This window comes from Crinia signifera, chromosome 9 (assembly GCF_055691185.1).
Source record: "Crinia signifera chromosome 9, ASM5569118v1, whole genome shotgun sequence".
In the NCBI taxonomy this organism is placed as follows: Eukaryota; Metazoa; Chordata; class Amphibia; order Anura; family Myobatrachidae; genus Crinia; species Crinia signifera.
The window spans coordinates 13809418-13824472 of NC_139225.1; the positions used below are offsets into that span (position 1 = coordinate 13809418).

Sequence of the window (15055 nt, forward strand, 5' to 3'; positions counted from 1 at the left end):
TTAGCTATTAGTATTCAGATAATACAGCATATTAGTATTCGGATAATACAGGATACAGTATTAGCTATTAGTATTCGGATAATACAGGATACAGTATTAGCTATTAGTATTCGGATAATACAGGATACAGTATTAGCTATTAGTATTCGGATAATACAGGATACAGCATTAGCTATTAGTATTCGGATAATACAGTATTAGCTATTAGTATACAGAGAATACAGGATACAGTATCAGCTATTAGTATCCAGATAATATAGGATACAGTATCAGCTATTAGTATTCAGATAATACAGGATACAGCATTAGCTATTAGTATTCGGATACTACAGGATACAGTATCAGCTATTAGTATTCGGATAATACAGGATACAGGATACAGTATTAGCTATTAGTATTCAGATAATACAGGATACAGCATTAGCTTTTAGTATTCAGATAATACAGGATACAGCATTAGCTATTAGTATTCGGATACTACAGGATACAGTATCAGCTATTAGTATTCGGATAATACAGGATACAGGATACAGTATTAGCTATTAGTATTCAGATAATACAGGATACAGCATTAGCTTTTAGTATTCAGATAATACAGGATACAGTATTAGCTATTAGTATTCGGATAATACAGGATACAGTATTAGCAGTACTTTCAGTGCTCCCAGTCACCGCATGGGCACCCGACGCACAAGGGGCTGGGAAAATGGCGTCACCAGAAACATAGCCATCATATTCTCTTTCCCGATCATCTCCGCTTCACGTTTGTACCATACACTACTTTGTCTATGTATATTGCTATTTAGCTGGGATATGTTATTCCCACTTACACAGAAATTATACTGATGTTTCAGAATCACTGGTTCACTTCATAGACCCCAATGCTGGGTAGCAGAGCATGAACTCACCAAGTCCCCCGGTAATCCCAGATATGTCACGTAATGAAGGGGAGGAACACTGGATCGTTATATTCCCCAATACGGCCTCGCTCTCCGCCACGTCCCCAAACATACAGGTGACACCCGCTGACAGATCAGGAACATTCAGCACGGACAAGTTCAGCTGTAGGAGAGACAAAGTTACTATAGAAACTGAGAAATACCAGGTACTAGGTTTAAATTGTTCTCAGAAAACATCAGTGAATCAATTATTTTGTGACTGACCTTTTGAACAGAAGAAAAATAAAAATCTCCAAAGATTGAACCATGCAGTGCAACCCATTTGTGTTCTATTAACCAAATATGTGCAGAACCCAGTTCTCCAAATAGCACCTCCCGCAATGACGGCCTTACCAGCAGCTCAGGAACACTGACGGAGACATTATTGGGAGTCACTTCCAAGACGACGCATTGATTCAGATCAGTCGTAAACCGATGAGGCTCCGCGGCTCGTTCACACTCACTGTCCCGGCAACACCTGTGCGGAGAACAGAACACAAGTCACACATGCACATAACACACTAGTGCTGAGAAAAGGACACAAGTCACACCTGCACATACCACACTAGTGCTGAGCACAGGACACAAGTCACACCTGCACACACCACACCGGTGCGGAGAACAGGAGACAAGTCACACCTGCACATAACACACCAGTGCTGAGAATGGAACACAAGTCACACCGGTGCGGACAACAGGACACAAGTCACACCTGCACCTAACACACCTAGCGCAGTGTTGTTGGCGCTTCGATGCACTTTACAGATTGGGATGTATTATTACTTTAACATTTAATTGTGAACGATAACATTTGTAACTAAAAAATCCATCGAAGGAACATTTCTAAATAAGTGCATGCAGTAGTAACCACGAATATTCCGGCTAAAAGGAGTTGTGCAAGTTATTCAGAGGATGCTTTAGGAGTGAGTCTGAGACCAAGAATTTTATTTTAAATGTAATGTCGCCAAATTTGTGCGGTTTATAAATTTTAATAACATTTAGAGTTATTGCTCCAGACAGCGCTTATTCTTTATATATATATATTTTTTTTTGCTTGAATGAACAGAAACAGAACAGCTGCAGTCTGGGGGTAATTGTTTAGGTCAGTGCTCAACTGCCCAGTTTAACCCTTTGCAGCCCAAATTATTTTTTTGTTGTTGCAATTAATTGTATTTATTTATTTTTTTATTTATTTAAAAAAACGGTCTACATTGAATGTAATTTTAAAGTGGCTCACCACTGGATCGGCTACTAGTGCTAGGGCTGTTGATCCTAAATAGACATTGGACCTGAAAGGGTTCAAATTGAGGGAGTGGCTCATTATGTTAATTACCATAGCTAACTTATTTATGATACTTATTATAATTTCCTCATTTACTGTATAGATACCATACATACTTTAGGATTACTAACAGACATCTTTATAAAAACTAACATGTTAAAAGGATTCTAACATTTTATTAAACTATATTCTAATAAAAAACATGACAGAATACAGCGAAACACGATCACCTGCGTATTAAGGACATGGATTTCTCAGTGCGGGTCTTACGCGTTCAGAGGGATATTCAATCCAAAGTAATGATGGTCCCGCCTGCTGAACAGGGGGTGTGGCCGCAAGATACAGCCGTGGATCGGCGAAATACAGCCGGGAGCTCAACAATCCATGGCCGTTCTGCCGAAATCCCTCTTCAATGCTGTTGGCAAAGACAGCATTGAATAGAGCCCTAAGGGACAGTAGTCAAGCTATTCCCAATGGGGCAAATAGTGGCGGGGCTCTATTCAATGCTGTCTTTGCCAACAGCATTGAAGAGGGATTTTGGCAGAACGGCCGTGGACTGTTGAGCTCCCGGCTGTATTTCGCCGATCCACGGCTGTATCTTGCGGCCACACCCCCTGTTCGGCAGGCGGGACCATCATTACTTTGGATTGAATATCCCTCTTAGTCTCCATGACCCTTCTTTATGGATAAACAGAACGATTGTCCTCTATCACGTAACACAGATCAGATGATCCGAGTCAGACCGGTCATTTTCTTATTACACTTAAGATCCCAGATGTATTTAAGGAGGTGTCGTCCCTTTGTTACAGTCCTCATTTCTAGATGGCAAAAGCAGGCAGCAATCACCTGGACGCACACATGCAGATACGGGGCCGGTGCAGACTTCTCGCTAGGCTGCTGGTTTTTGCAGGTTAACGCCGCCCCACCGACGCATGCCCCCTCCCGGCGGGTGAGCACAAGTGCAGGGCTGCAAACAGATGTATACGCCATACACATGTTCGCATGCATCCGCACAGAAGAGAAATCATTCATTGGTTACTAGAATGATTTCTCCTCCTGCGGCCGGCACTCTCAGCCGCCGCATGACCCAGAAGTCACCATTTTTGTGGGCATGCCCAGGAAACGCTGGGTTTCGCCATAGAACGCCCCCCCCTGCCTGTCACTAAGGCTGCGAGCACCTCGTTGCAGGGAAAAGTAAAGTTGCCGAAGGCGCTCCAGCCAGGGCCTGCACACGTGCATCACCAGGGGCCAGATTTGGACCGGTGTGAAGAGGTTTGAATCGGCCCCACAATGTGAACTCAATGTAGATAGGTCTGCGGGCACACACGGACGGCTCAGTGGTTTGTGAATGTGCTATACAGATGCCAAAGGAGGCCATAAGCTAGTACAGGTAGTGTGACCGATGGCGGCTCTTATCTGTATTACTGTGTACGCGAGCTCCGGGCATCTCAGTCATGCAAGAAGATGCAGCACACTAATTTGGGGTCCAAAATTATACAAATCACATCATCTTAATCCAGACGGGCACAATAGCAGGGAGAAAAAAGGCAGGCGCAGTGCGTGGGAAGGGCTAGGCGGGCGCGGCGCGCAAGAAGGGCCAGGCACTCGCAGGCAGGCTCAGCACGTGGGAAGGACCAGGCAGACACAATAGCGGGAGGGACCAAGCGTGCGCGGCATGTGGGAAGGGCAGCTCATATATTGAGCCTCCACTGGACACTTGAATTGCAAAACTTTATTTGATGTGAAATGATATTTGAGCTGCAGCCACCTGCCAGATTACTGCGAGTGCCCCGTACATTCTGAGGGCGTAACACTTGCACACATAGAGTCTGTACTATGCACTGATCGAACAACTGACCCCGACTCTGGCACAGCTCATAAAGAACAAAAGCAGAGTGCAAAGTACTAACAAAGCGGGGGAAGTATAGGCCAGAGGGTCCCGGAACAGTGAGGGTCATTGTGTTTGTGGTAGAGCAGACCCCCCAACCTCTGCAGAAATCTCATTGTACTCTGCGTCACTGGGGTTCTGCTACACAGTACATATATGCAGCAGGAACAGATGCAGAAGGCCAGAGTCATATATTACCGGCAGACTGGGAAGGGTCACGGGAAGTCTACCCAACTGCTTTAATCATCATCATAAGGGGGAGAGGGCAGGAGTGCTGACAGAGGAGGGGGGAGAAGACAGGGCGAGCAGGGGAGGGTGTAGGAGGGTGGGCAAAGTGCCTGAGCATAAAAAGGACAGAGCACAAGATTTAGTATTATATTAACAGCCTTACCATTTAATACAAGTGATGAGGACATGTTATAATTACCAGGAGAGGCAGCTTGGCGATTAAGAGTTTTGACCTTTGAAGTGGGATACACTTAATCTTACTATGAATTATACTGACAGTTTGTGCATATGAGAAAATAGTCTCTCGCCCTGGCTTCACTTACATACAAAATAACTAATGTAAGGTTTGATATGAGAATGACAGATCTGTATTTGGGGCCCATTCTGTGTGTGTATGTACAGGGGGAGGGGGAGACCAGGATACTAGCTACAGATGATGCCACTAGAGACAAAGGCACCTATTACTAAGGATTCAGAGATGAACCTGGCTGCGCACGCACCCCAATGCGCCGCAGCTAGGGCGTCCCTTAAAATCAAAGGTTCGGAAAAAAAAAAAGCGATGTGACACCTAGGTACTTGTGTACTAGCACGGCGCCCACGACAATTAGTCGCCCGATTTTTTTATCGCATGCCATACACACGATGGAATGCGATGCGATTTTGACCCATATACGATATTAAATTATATAAGCACCGAAACGAGTGCTTTTAAGCACCCTAATGAGTTCTTACAATGCTTAAATGCACCCCTACGCCACCCCCCAAGTATAAACGTGAACCCGAAGCGTGGCGAGCGCAGCGAGCCCACGAGGGGCAGCGGTACGCGTCCTACGACCTTTTCATACCCCCACTATCCACGTCGGCGTGGAGTTGATTTTATAAAGGGTGGCGAGCCCCGTGAGGGGACGCAGATACCTGTGAGGGCCGCGAGGGGACGCATATACCTGTGAAGGTATCTGCGTGCGCTCGCCACGCTTCGGGCTCGGTGGCTCGCCACACTTTATACAATCAACTCCATGCTGACGTGGATAGTGGGGGTATGAAAAGGTCGTAGGACAAGTACCGCTGCGCTCGCCACGCTTCGGGTTCACGTTTATACTTGGGGGGGTGGCGTGGGGGTGCATTTAAGCATTGTAAGCACTCATTAGGGTGCTTATACAATTTATAATCGCATCCCATCGCATTGTATGGCATTGTAGAACATCGGCCGATATCGCATTGCATGCGATATGGTCTGCGATGCGATGGGCGCCGTACTAGTACACAAGTACCGACACCTATTTTTTTTCTTTTGCTATTTTGACAATCCATGCAAAATCTGAAGTTAAGATCGGACAACTCTAACCAGTGCCCAAAGCAGCACAAATGTTTTACGTTTTAGGTGACTTTTCTTAAAATTGCTTCAAATGCTTTAAAGTTACTGCACCAATTTTTTGGGGCGACGGTGGGAATTGGGATCGGTGGCTCTGAGCAACATATTAGTGGAATCACTGCATATTGGAGCTTATTCTAGTTCACATGTAGCGCTGCAAAGTTTGCAGTAATGCGTGTGATTTAAACACCGTCCTAGTTGTGTTGTGTACTTATTATTATTGCTTGCCTGATCTGGTATAAAGTTCAGGGATGTCACTGTCTCCTCCTTTGAATCCTCCTGTGCTCCGTGTCTGTGGCATCTGTGGTGCGTGTGACTGCTGCTGCTGAAGGGGGAGGTCTGCGCTGATTGAAGTTCAGTATAAATTTTTAAAAAGTACGAATTGCCACTGGACTTTCTGGACAGCGATCCAAGCAAGTGGGATGAGACAAGCTTGAGTCTTTTTCCAAGACCTCTTTGTTGTGAACGACGCGGCAGAGCAAGGTGTTGCCATGACTCCGGAGTACCTTGGTCAGGTGAACAAGGATATAGACTTCCAAGACCTTCTTTTGGTTGCCCAATACACGAGGCAAGCGGGGGAAAAACAATACCAAAGACGCGCTATCCATAGACTTGTTTAGGTGATTTTAAATATTTTTCACCATATTGTGGCTCAAACATATTAGCTTTCAATTGTAATATGTTAAATCGTTCTAGTCTGACTATGTATTTCAACCATTGTATCTTATAACATAAACGACATTTAGGGATGGCTAATACCCCAAATGCGTCAAACTTCAGGCGATTTTTTTTTTTTTTTCAAAAGTAAAAAAATTCTTGAGAATTTTGGCAAATTTTCTTTTTTTTTTTTTTTAAGTGTCTTGGGGCACAGGTTAGAGTTGTCCGATTCAATTCATATTTTGCCATAGGCTCTCAAAATAGCAAAAGGAGAAAAAAAAATAGGGCATGTCTCACGTCGTATCCTCAAATTTAAAGGGACTGCCTGCTGAGGTCCCGGAGGCAAAAACAGCTCGACCACCCGGAAGGTGCGTTCACACTGGGAGATCGTTTGAAAGAGGCCGTTCATTTTGGGCCCTTCGGTTAGGGTTTATATGAAGGAACAACGAACGATGCGAACTCCCGCCGGTCATTCATCAGGGTTTTATGTGGTGTGTGCTCAATATTGGAGGTTATTCACAAAAAGCTATACTCTTATTCGATAGTTCATCATATTTCAGTTTGCATGCACAATATCATTTGTCCAGGACACTGGGAAGTTCAAGGGAAAATCGATTTGTCTTTTATGTGTAATTAAACTATTGTGTTTACAATATTGCACTAGGATCTCTTTTTCTTTTAGATTTTTTTGGGTATACATTGGTCCAATATTGGAGTAAGGAGTTTTGGTATGCTGGAAGTGACTTCACACGCTTTTTACAAGGTGGTTGGATACCACTTTTAACGGTATACCTATATATTTTGGGGTAATAATTACCATTGGTGGAGGTGTAAAGTGTACACCGTGAGATACTACACTAGGAGGCGCTTTTTTCACCCTTTATTCCAGATCCTTTTGAATTGGCGAATTGAACTAGCACATTGGAAAAGAGCTGCCGCCCTGGAAAGAGGGGAAGTACGGAAGAGATTTTATTTCTCTTTTTTAGGATTGGTGACTTTTTGATTGACTATTTAAGCGACGCGATCATGCCCAATTTGGGCTTATTCCCATGTTAAATGTCCCCCCCAGACACGATTTTTAATTGTATACCCACCCTGATGAGTAATGACTATGTTAAATGCCCCCCATTGTTAACGCCACCCCACTATCAACGCCAACCCGAAGCGTGGCGAGTGCAGCGAGCCCGTGAGGGGCGGTACGCGTATTCCGACCCCCACTATCCACGTCGGCGTGGAGTTGATTTTATATAGTGTGGCGAGCGCAGCGAGCCCCGCGAGGGGACGCGGAATACATGTGAAGTCTTCGGCGTGCGCTCGCCACACTATATAAAATCAACTCCACGCCGACGTGGATAGTGGGGGTATGAAAAGGTCGGAGGATGCGTACCGCCGCCTCTCGCCACGCTTCGGGTTGGCGCTGATAGTGGGGTGGCGTTAACAATGGGGGGCATTTAACATAGTCATTACCCATCAGGGTGGGTGTACAATCAAAAATCGGTCGGGGGGGGGGGCATTAAACATAGGAATCAAGCATCTGTGTGCCTGTACAATTAAAAATCGGGTCCAAATCACGTTGCATCGCATGCGATGTGATGCGATTTTTTGGTTGTACAATGCCCTACGATGGAAAATGTGGGCGCCGTGATAATACACACGTAACGATATAGATTACAGCTTCATTTTGAATGGTTTCATTTTATGTATACTGTTAAAATTCACCTGAACATTCTGCATTAAATACACAGAAATACTCCCAGTGTACAGACCACATTGCACAGGGTATGAGACAGGCAAGTACAGGGGGCTCCATGAAGATTCTTCCCCCTCCTCTGGCCTGTCACACCCAGAGGAACCGTACCCCCCCCCCCCACCCAATATGTTACAGTTGCGTGTGCAGACCCCCCTCCATCACACCCAGAGGAAGAGTCCCCCCGTAAACACTACAGCTGCATGTGCAGACCACCCTCTATCACACCCAAGGTAACAGCTTCCCCCTATATGTCACATACATGAATGTGAGGAACTGTATAGACACAGCTAAACCACACAACACCAGGCAGACTGCAAGGTGAGACAATGAGACAGCTAGCACTACACTCCTCTCTGAGAGACAGTCTACAGACGAGACACGCACATTCATATAATGCAATCACCCTTACAGTCATTCTTTAAAAGTCCAGACTGAATGCGAGAGGGACAGTATCAGATTACCGCCTGCAGTCCCAGCGAGAGAGCGCGCACGGAATTACTCACATTATGTGTACAGTCCCTGAGAGACCGTTATACAGGCCTTATGCCCCCACTCACTTTACCAGCTGCCCCTAATAAAAGGCATTCTTTGGAAAAAATACTTGTCTCTTTATGACACGCTGTCTGGTCAGGGCAATATAATGGCGGACACCTCCCAGGAAGCAGGTGTAATACCTAGGGAAGGTGTGAACACTGGGGACAGTCTCTTTGGTTCGATAGATAGATATATATATATTCATATAGATGTAGCTGTATCTTTGTAGGGACCATTGCATCTGCACAAACTAATAGATATATGGGGTCATGCTATTTAAATCGATCCCCGGCAAATTCACACAGGGGACCACCAATGTTTAGCCTCTGCGTATTGGGGGGTGGGCGTTTAAATGCAAATGCCCTGCGTTTCCTGGGCGTACCCACAAAAACAGTAAACGGGAGATCGCTGGACATCGCCATGTAAACGCCGGACAGCCGCCGCCCACCTAGTTCTTGGACCAAACGCCACAAGTCTAGGTCAGCCCAGACTGGCTTAGATTTGCGAACAGGGTAGAAATCATTCAATGGTCACCAAACATCCAATGATTTCGTCCCCATATGCTTCCCTGCAAATGGATGCCTGTGTCAAAAGTATCTCCTCTGAATTAGGGAATACCGAATTCTGCTTTTTGGCAAAAAAAAAATAAAAGGGCTGTTTGGTCTGAACTGGCTCTGACTCCTCAACACTTAGTACCTGGCGCACAGCCACAATCAGAGCCTCAATACATAATAATGGTGGGATTCCTGCACTGCTGAGCAGACTCCTATGTAATCCATCCAGGAGAGGGGGTTCCTTCTTCTCCTCATCTGACTGGAGCATAGAAGGCTGAAGCAACTTAAGATCCCAGAATGTATGTGGGGGGGGGGGGGGGGGAGGGCTCCCGCGACCCAGGCAGCACAAGCTGCCCCCCAGGAGAGCTAGCAGGGGACGCAGGTAGGGAGCCACTTGCACTGCTCCCGATGGTGCATATGTAATGATCGGGAGCAGTGAATATATGAATATCTAATGAGCGGCTCTCGGCCCCCTGCTGGCTGTTATGTGTAAAAAAATATATATTTTTTAAAATTAAATATACATTTATGTGCTGTAAGCATGCCCCTTCACATAATAAAATTCCTGATTTTTTTACACCAAATAAAAAAATAAAATAAAATTAAATGGTACTCTTTACCTAGAAGGGCGCCCGTCGCGGGCATCGCGGGTACATTTATGTATGGCCGCGACGCGACCGACGCGATGCCCGCGGTTTCCCATTGAAACCAATGTTAAACATGGAAATCGTGTCGGTCGCGTCGCGGCCGGCCATAAATGTACCCGCGACGCGATGCTCCCGATTTCCCATAGGAATCAATGTTAAAAGGCGCGATGGACCCGATTTTACTGTTAAATGGCTCAATCCACCCGATTTGGCCATAGGAATCAATGTTAAATGGGCCACAGAGCCCATTAACCCTTAAATGTCCCCCCAAATTTTTAACGCCACCCCACGATCCACGCCAACCCGAAGCGTGGCGAGCGCAGCGAGCCCGCGAGGGGCGGCGGTACGCGTCCTCCGACCTTTTCATGCCCTACTATCCACTAGGGCGTGGTGTGAGAATATAATAGTGTGGCGAGCGCAGCGAGCCACCGAGCCCGAAGCGTGGCGAGCGCAGCGAGCCCCGCGAGGGGACGCGGATACCTTCACAGTTATGCGCGTCCCCTCGCGGGCTTCACAGGTGTCCGTGGCGAGGCGGACACCTGTGAAGCCCGCGAGGGGACGCGTCTACCTGTGAAGGTATCCGCTGCGCTCGCCACGCTTCGGGCTCGGTGGCTCGCTGCGCTCGCCACACTATTATATTCTCACACCACGCCCTAGTGGATAGTAGGGCATCAAAAGGTCGGAGGACGCGTACCGCCGCCCCTCGCGCCATTTACACTGAACCTGGGTCAGCCCCGCTTTGCCTATGGATGACATAAAAAAAATGGCCATTTTAGGACTGATAAACTGACAGCCACCCTTCCTTCAAGGATTTAAAATAAAAAAGATAGCACTGAAAAATGTTGGTTTATTTATATTGTTAAAGATTTTTTCAACTTTTTCAAAAAGTTTTTTTCAGTGCTCAAGCCCAGATAGTGGTATAAGTGCAGCATCTCCCATGTGCTCCCCTCAACTCCCTTCCACTGCAGCTGCAGAAAGAATCTCAAATATTCTCCCCCCAGCACCGCCCCCCCCCCCCCCAAAAGGAGTAACTGGAGTGGGAGGCACATCACGCACCCTCCTCCTTTAAGCTCTTGGTCCCGCTACTGCCTGTCAGCGCTGCTTCCTAGTGCAGGATAGGGCTGTGGCATGTCCACCTGTAGAGCGCCAGGTAGCAGTGGTGCCCAGAGCCTGTGAGCGCTCTCCGCTCGTGGCCGCATCCTTCCCGGATGATGTCATTTCCCGCTGAAACGCTGGCGCCAACTTCCGGAAAGCGCATCCCACAATTCCGGTATCCTTTTAGCACTACCCGGATGTCCCAACCTGGGTTGGGACCGTTTACACCGCCCACTACCCAGGTCTTACCAGTGTTCCACCCTGGTCATTACCTGGGTAAGATTCCAGTGTAAATGGACCTGGGTTGTCCCCTTTTACACCGGGGTATTAATAAATAAACATACTAAAGCATTTGACAAGATTTACCGCAGTTCTAAGTACACAGATGTGAAAGACTACCTGACCTAAATTAGAATGCTAGGCAACAATAGGTTTCTCGGTAATGCATTCACTAAATCAAGGTCTCCAAATTAATTTATATGATCCCTGGACCAACGCTCAGAATTGTAATTTAAACCCAGGGTCGGTGCATGGTGATTTTCAAGCTTCCATTGACCTAAGTATGAGGACAGGGTGCTTGTGACGGACCACAGATCCAGGACTAGACAGTGAGAGGGGGCTCCCTGGAACACCACCCTATGTTAGGATGCAGACTATCCTATACCAGAGCCTTGAGGAATGTGGCTAAGTATTTCTTGTTTACTTCCGATACAATAGTCCCACTGGGAACAGCGGGTAGCTGCTACTGCAGCGTGGTTCAGACCATCTCTATGGCAGAAGCAAATGATACCGATGCAACCTGCACTTACACCGAGTCACCCACTGGCTCTACAAATGCAACATGTGCATAAAAAACTTTAATGCAAGGCGCGTCCCTTGAGGTCGCTCCCAGGAACAGACCGAGACAGGGGAAGAACTGCACCCTACCTGTCATTCCCTGGGTCATCTTCTACTGTGAGGAAATACAGCAGAGACAATCACCCGGCAACTTCTCAGATGCTGGAGAACTATATGTTCCAGCATGACCCAACAGCAAAATACTGGACTTTGTAGCTGCCTACATGTACCCATGTTCACCATAAGGCAGAGGGCACGCCAGGGGTGTGGTACTGGGTGTAATAGTGGGACAGAGAAGCTGTGTGTGGCTGCGGAGAGGCAGTGCCAGGACAATGGTAATCACCACACACAGGGTTAAGGCTCTGGCTGAGCTGTGCTATGGGGGATGTGTACTGTAGTCTGGAGAATCTCTTTCCTCACCTGGGAACTCACAACTGTTGTATCCATCTACAGTAGGTGGGGGAAGGGAACACAAGACCGTGCTACACCCCAGCCAGGAGAGAGAGACGCCAACACAAGGGGGGCAGTATTCACTCCCATAGCAAGGGTAAGGCAGTCCTCGTACACACTGCAAAGGAGGGGGGGTACAGTACGCGCCCACAGCAAAGGAGTTGGGGTACAGTACTCGCGCCCACAGCAACGGAGTTGGGGTACAGTACTCGCGCCCACAGCAACGGAGTTGGGGTACAGTACTCGCGCCCACAGCAACGGAGTTGGGGTACAGTACTCGCGCCCACAGCAACGGAGTTGGGGTACAGTACTCGCTCCCACAGCACTGGAGGGGGGGTACAGTACTCACGCCCACAGCAACGGAGGAGGGTACAGTACTCACGCCCACAGCAACGGAGGGGGGGGGGTACAGTACTCACGTCCACAGCAACGGAGGGGGGGGGTACAGTACTCACGTCCACAGCAACGGAGGGGGGGTACAGTACTCGCGCCCCACAGCAACGGAGGGGGGGTACAGTACTCACGCCCACAGCAACGGAGGGGGGGTACAGTACTCACGCCCACAGCAACGGAGGGGGGTACAGTACTCGCGCCCACAGCAACGGAGGAGGGGGCAGTACTTGCGCCCACAGCAACGGAGAGGGGGGGGGCAGTACTCGCGCCCATAGCAACAGAGGGGGCAGTACTTGCGCCCACAGCAATAGAGGATGGGGGGGGAGCACTCGCGCCCACAGCAAAGGAGGGGGGCCGTACTCGCGCTCACAGCAACGGGGGGGCATTACTCGCGCCCACAGCAACGGAGGGGGGCGGACAGTACTCGCACCCACACCTAAGGATGGGGGGGGGCAGTACTCTTTCCCACAGCAACGGGGGGGGGGGGGGGGGGGGGGGGGGGCACAGCAATGGGGGGGCAGTACCTGCACCCACAGCAAAAGAGGGGGCAGTACTCACGCCCACAACAAAAGAGGGGAGCATTTACATCTCACACACACTCATTGTTGACGATCCAAGTCAATGTGCTGCTATGTTGGAGAGTGCTGGTAGTATACAATTTCCTAAGGGGGTGTGTCCCAAAATTTCTATCACATGATCTGTGATAATTAATCACATCATTTATATACACTGAGTTCTTGGTCATAATTCACTTAGAGCCACTACAGTAATGCATGACATGCCCTATACAACGCTGTACCACAGCCACAGCCACTACAGCAATGCATGTCATGCCGTATATAACGCTGTACCACAGACAGAGCCGCTACAGCACTGTATGACATGCCCTATATAACGCGGTACCTCAGACAGAGCCACTACAGTAATGCATGACATGCCCTATACAACGCTGTACCACAGCCACAGCCACTACAGCAATGCATGACATGCCCTATATAATGCTGTACCACAGACAGAACCACTACAGCACTGCATGACATGCCCTATATAATGCTGTACCACAGACAGAACCACTACAGCAATGCATGACATGCCCTATATAACGCTGTACCGCAGACAGAGCCACTACAGCACTGCATGACATGTCCTATATAATGCTGTACCACAGACAGAACCACTACAGCACTGCATGACATGCCCTATATAATGCTGTACCGCAGACAGAACCACTACAGCACTGCATGACATGCCCTATATAATGCTGTACCACAGACAGAGCCACTACAGCAATGCATGACATGCCCTATATAATGCTGTACCGCAGACAGAGCCACTACAGCAATGCATGACATGCCCTATATAATGCTGTACCTCAGACAGAGCCACTACAGCACTGCATGACATGCCCTATATAATGCTGTACCGCAGACAGAGCCACTACAGCAATGCATGACATGCCCTATATAATGCTGTACCTCAGACAGAGCCACTACAGCACTGCATGACATGTCCTATATAATGCTGTACCGCAGACAGAGCCACTACAGCACTGCATGACATGCCCTATATAATGCTGTACCTCAGACAGAGCCACTACAGCACTGCATGACATGTCCTATATAATGCTGTACCACAGACAGAACCACTACAGCAATGCATGACATGCCCTATATAACGCTGTACCACAGACAGAACCACTACAGCACTGCATGACATGCCCTATATAATGCTGTACCGCAGACAGAGCCACTACAGCAATGCATGACATGCCCTATATAATGCTGTACCTCAGACAGAGCCACTACAGCACTGCATGACATGCCCTATATAATGCTGTACCGCAGACAGAGCCACTACAGCACTGCATGACATGCCCTATATAATGCTGTACCTCAGACAGAGCCACTACAGCACTGCATGACATGTCCTATATAATGCTGTACCACAGACAGAGCCACTACAGCAATGCATGACATGCCCCATACAACGCTGTACCACAGCCACAGCCACTACAGCAATGCATGACATGCCCTATATAACGCTGTACCGCAGACAGAGCCACTACAGCAATGCATGACATGCCCTATATAATGGTGTACCGCAGACAGAGCCACTACAGCACTGCATGATATGCCCTATATAATGCTGTACCGCAGACAGAGCCACTACAGCAATGCATGACATGCCCTATATAATGGTGTACCGCAGACAGAGCCACTACAGCACTGCATGACATGCCCTATATAATGCTGTACCGCAGACAGAGCCACTACAGCACTGCATGACATGCCCTATATAATGCTGTACCTCAGACAGAGCCACTACAGCACTGCATGACATGTCCTATATAATGCTGTACCACAGACAGAGCCACTACAGCACTGCATGACATGTCCTATATAATGCTGTACCACAGCCACAGCCACTACA

The 15055-nt window shown here is 47.9% G+C and overlaps 1 protein-coding gene across 1 annotated transcript in view; it reads right to left on the reverse strand.

Annotated features, from left to right (window-relative positions):
• PLXNA3 (plexin A3) overlaps positions 1 to 15055 on the reverse strand; it is an 83265-nt gene that overhangs the window by 38507 nt on the left and 29703 nt on the right. Inside the window, exons 6-7 of the mRNA XM_083161065.1 lie at positions 1293 to 1416; positions 909 to 1062 (exon numbers count right to left, since the gene is read on the reverse strand). Coding sequence (XP_083017191.1) covers positions 909 to 1062; positions 1293 to 1416 — 278 coding nt within the window. The remainder of the gene's footprint in view (positions 1 to 908; positions 1063 to 1292; positions 1417 to 15055) is intronic.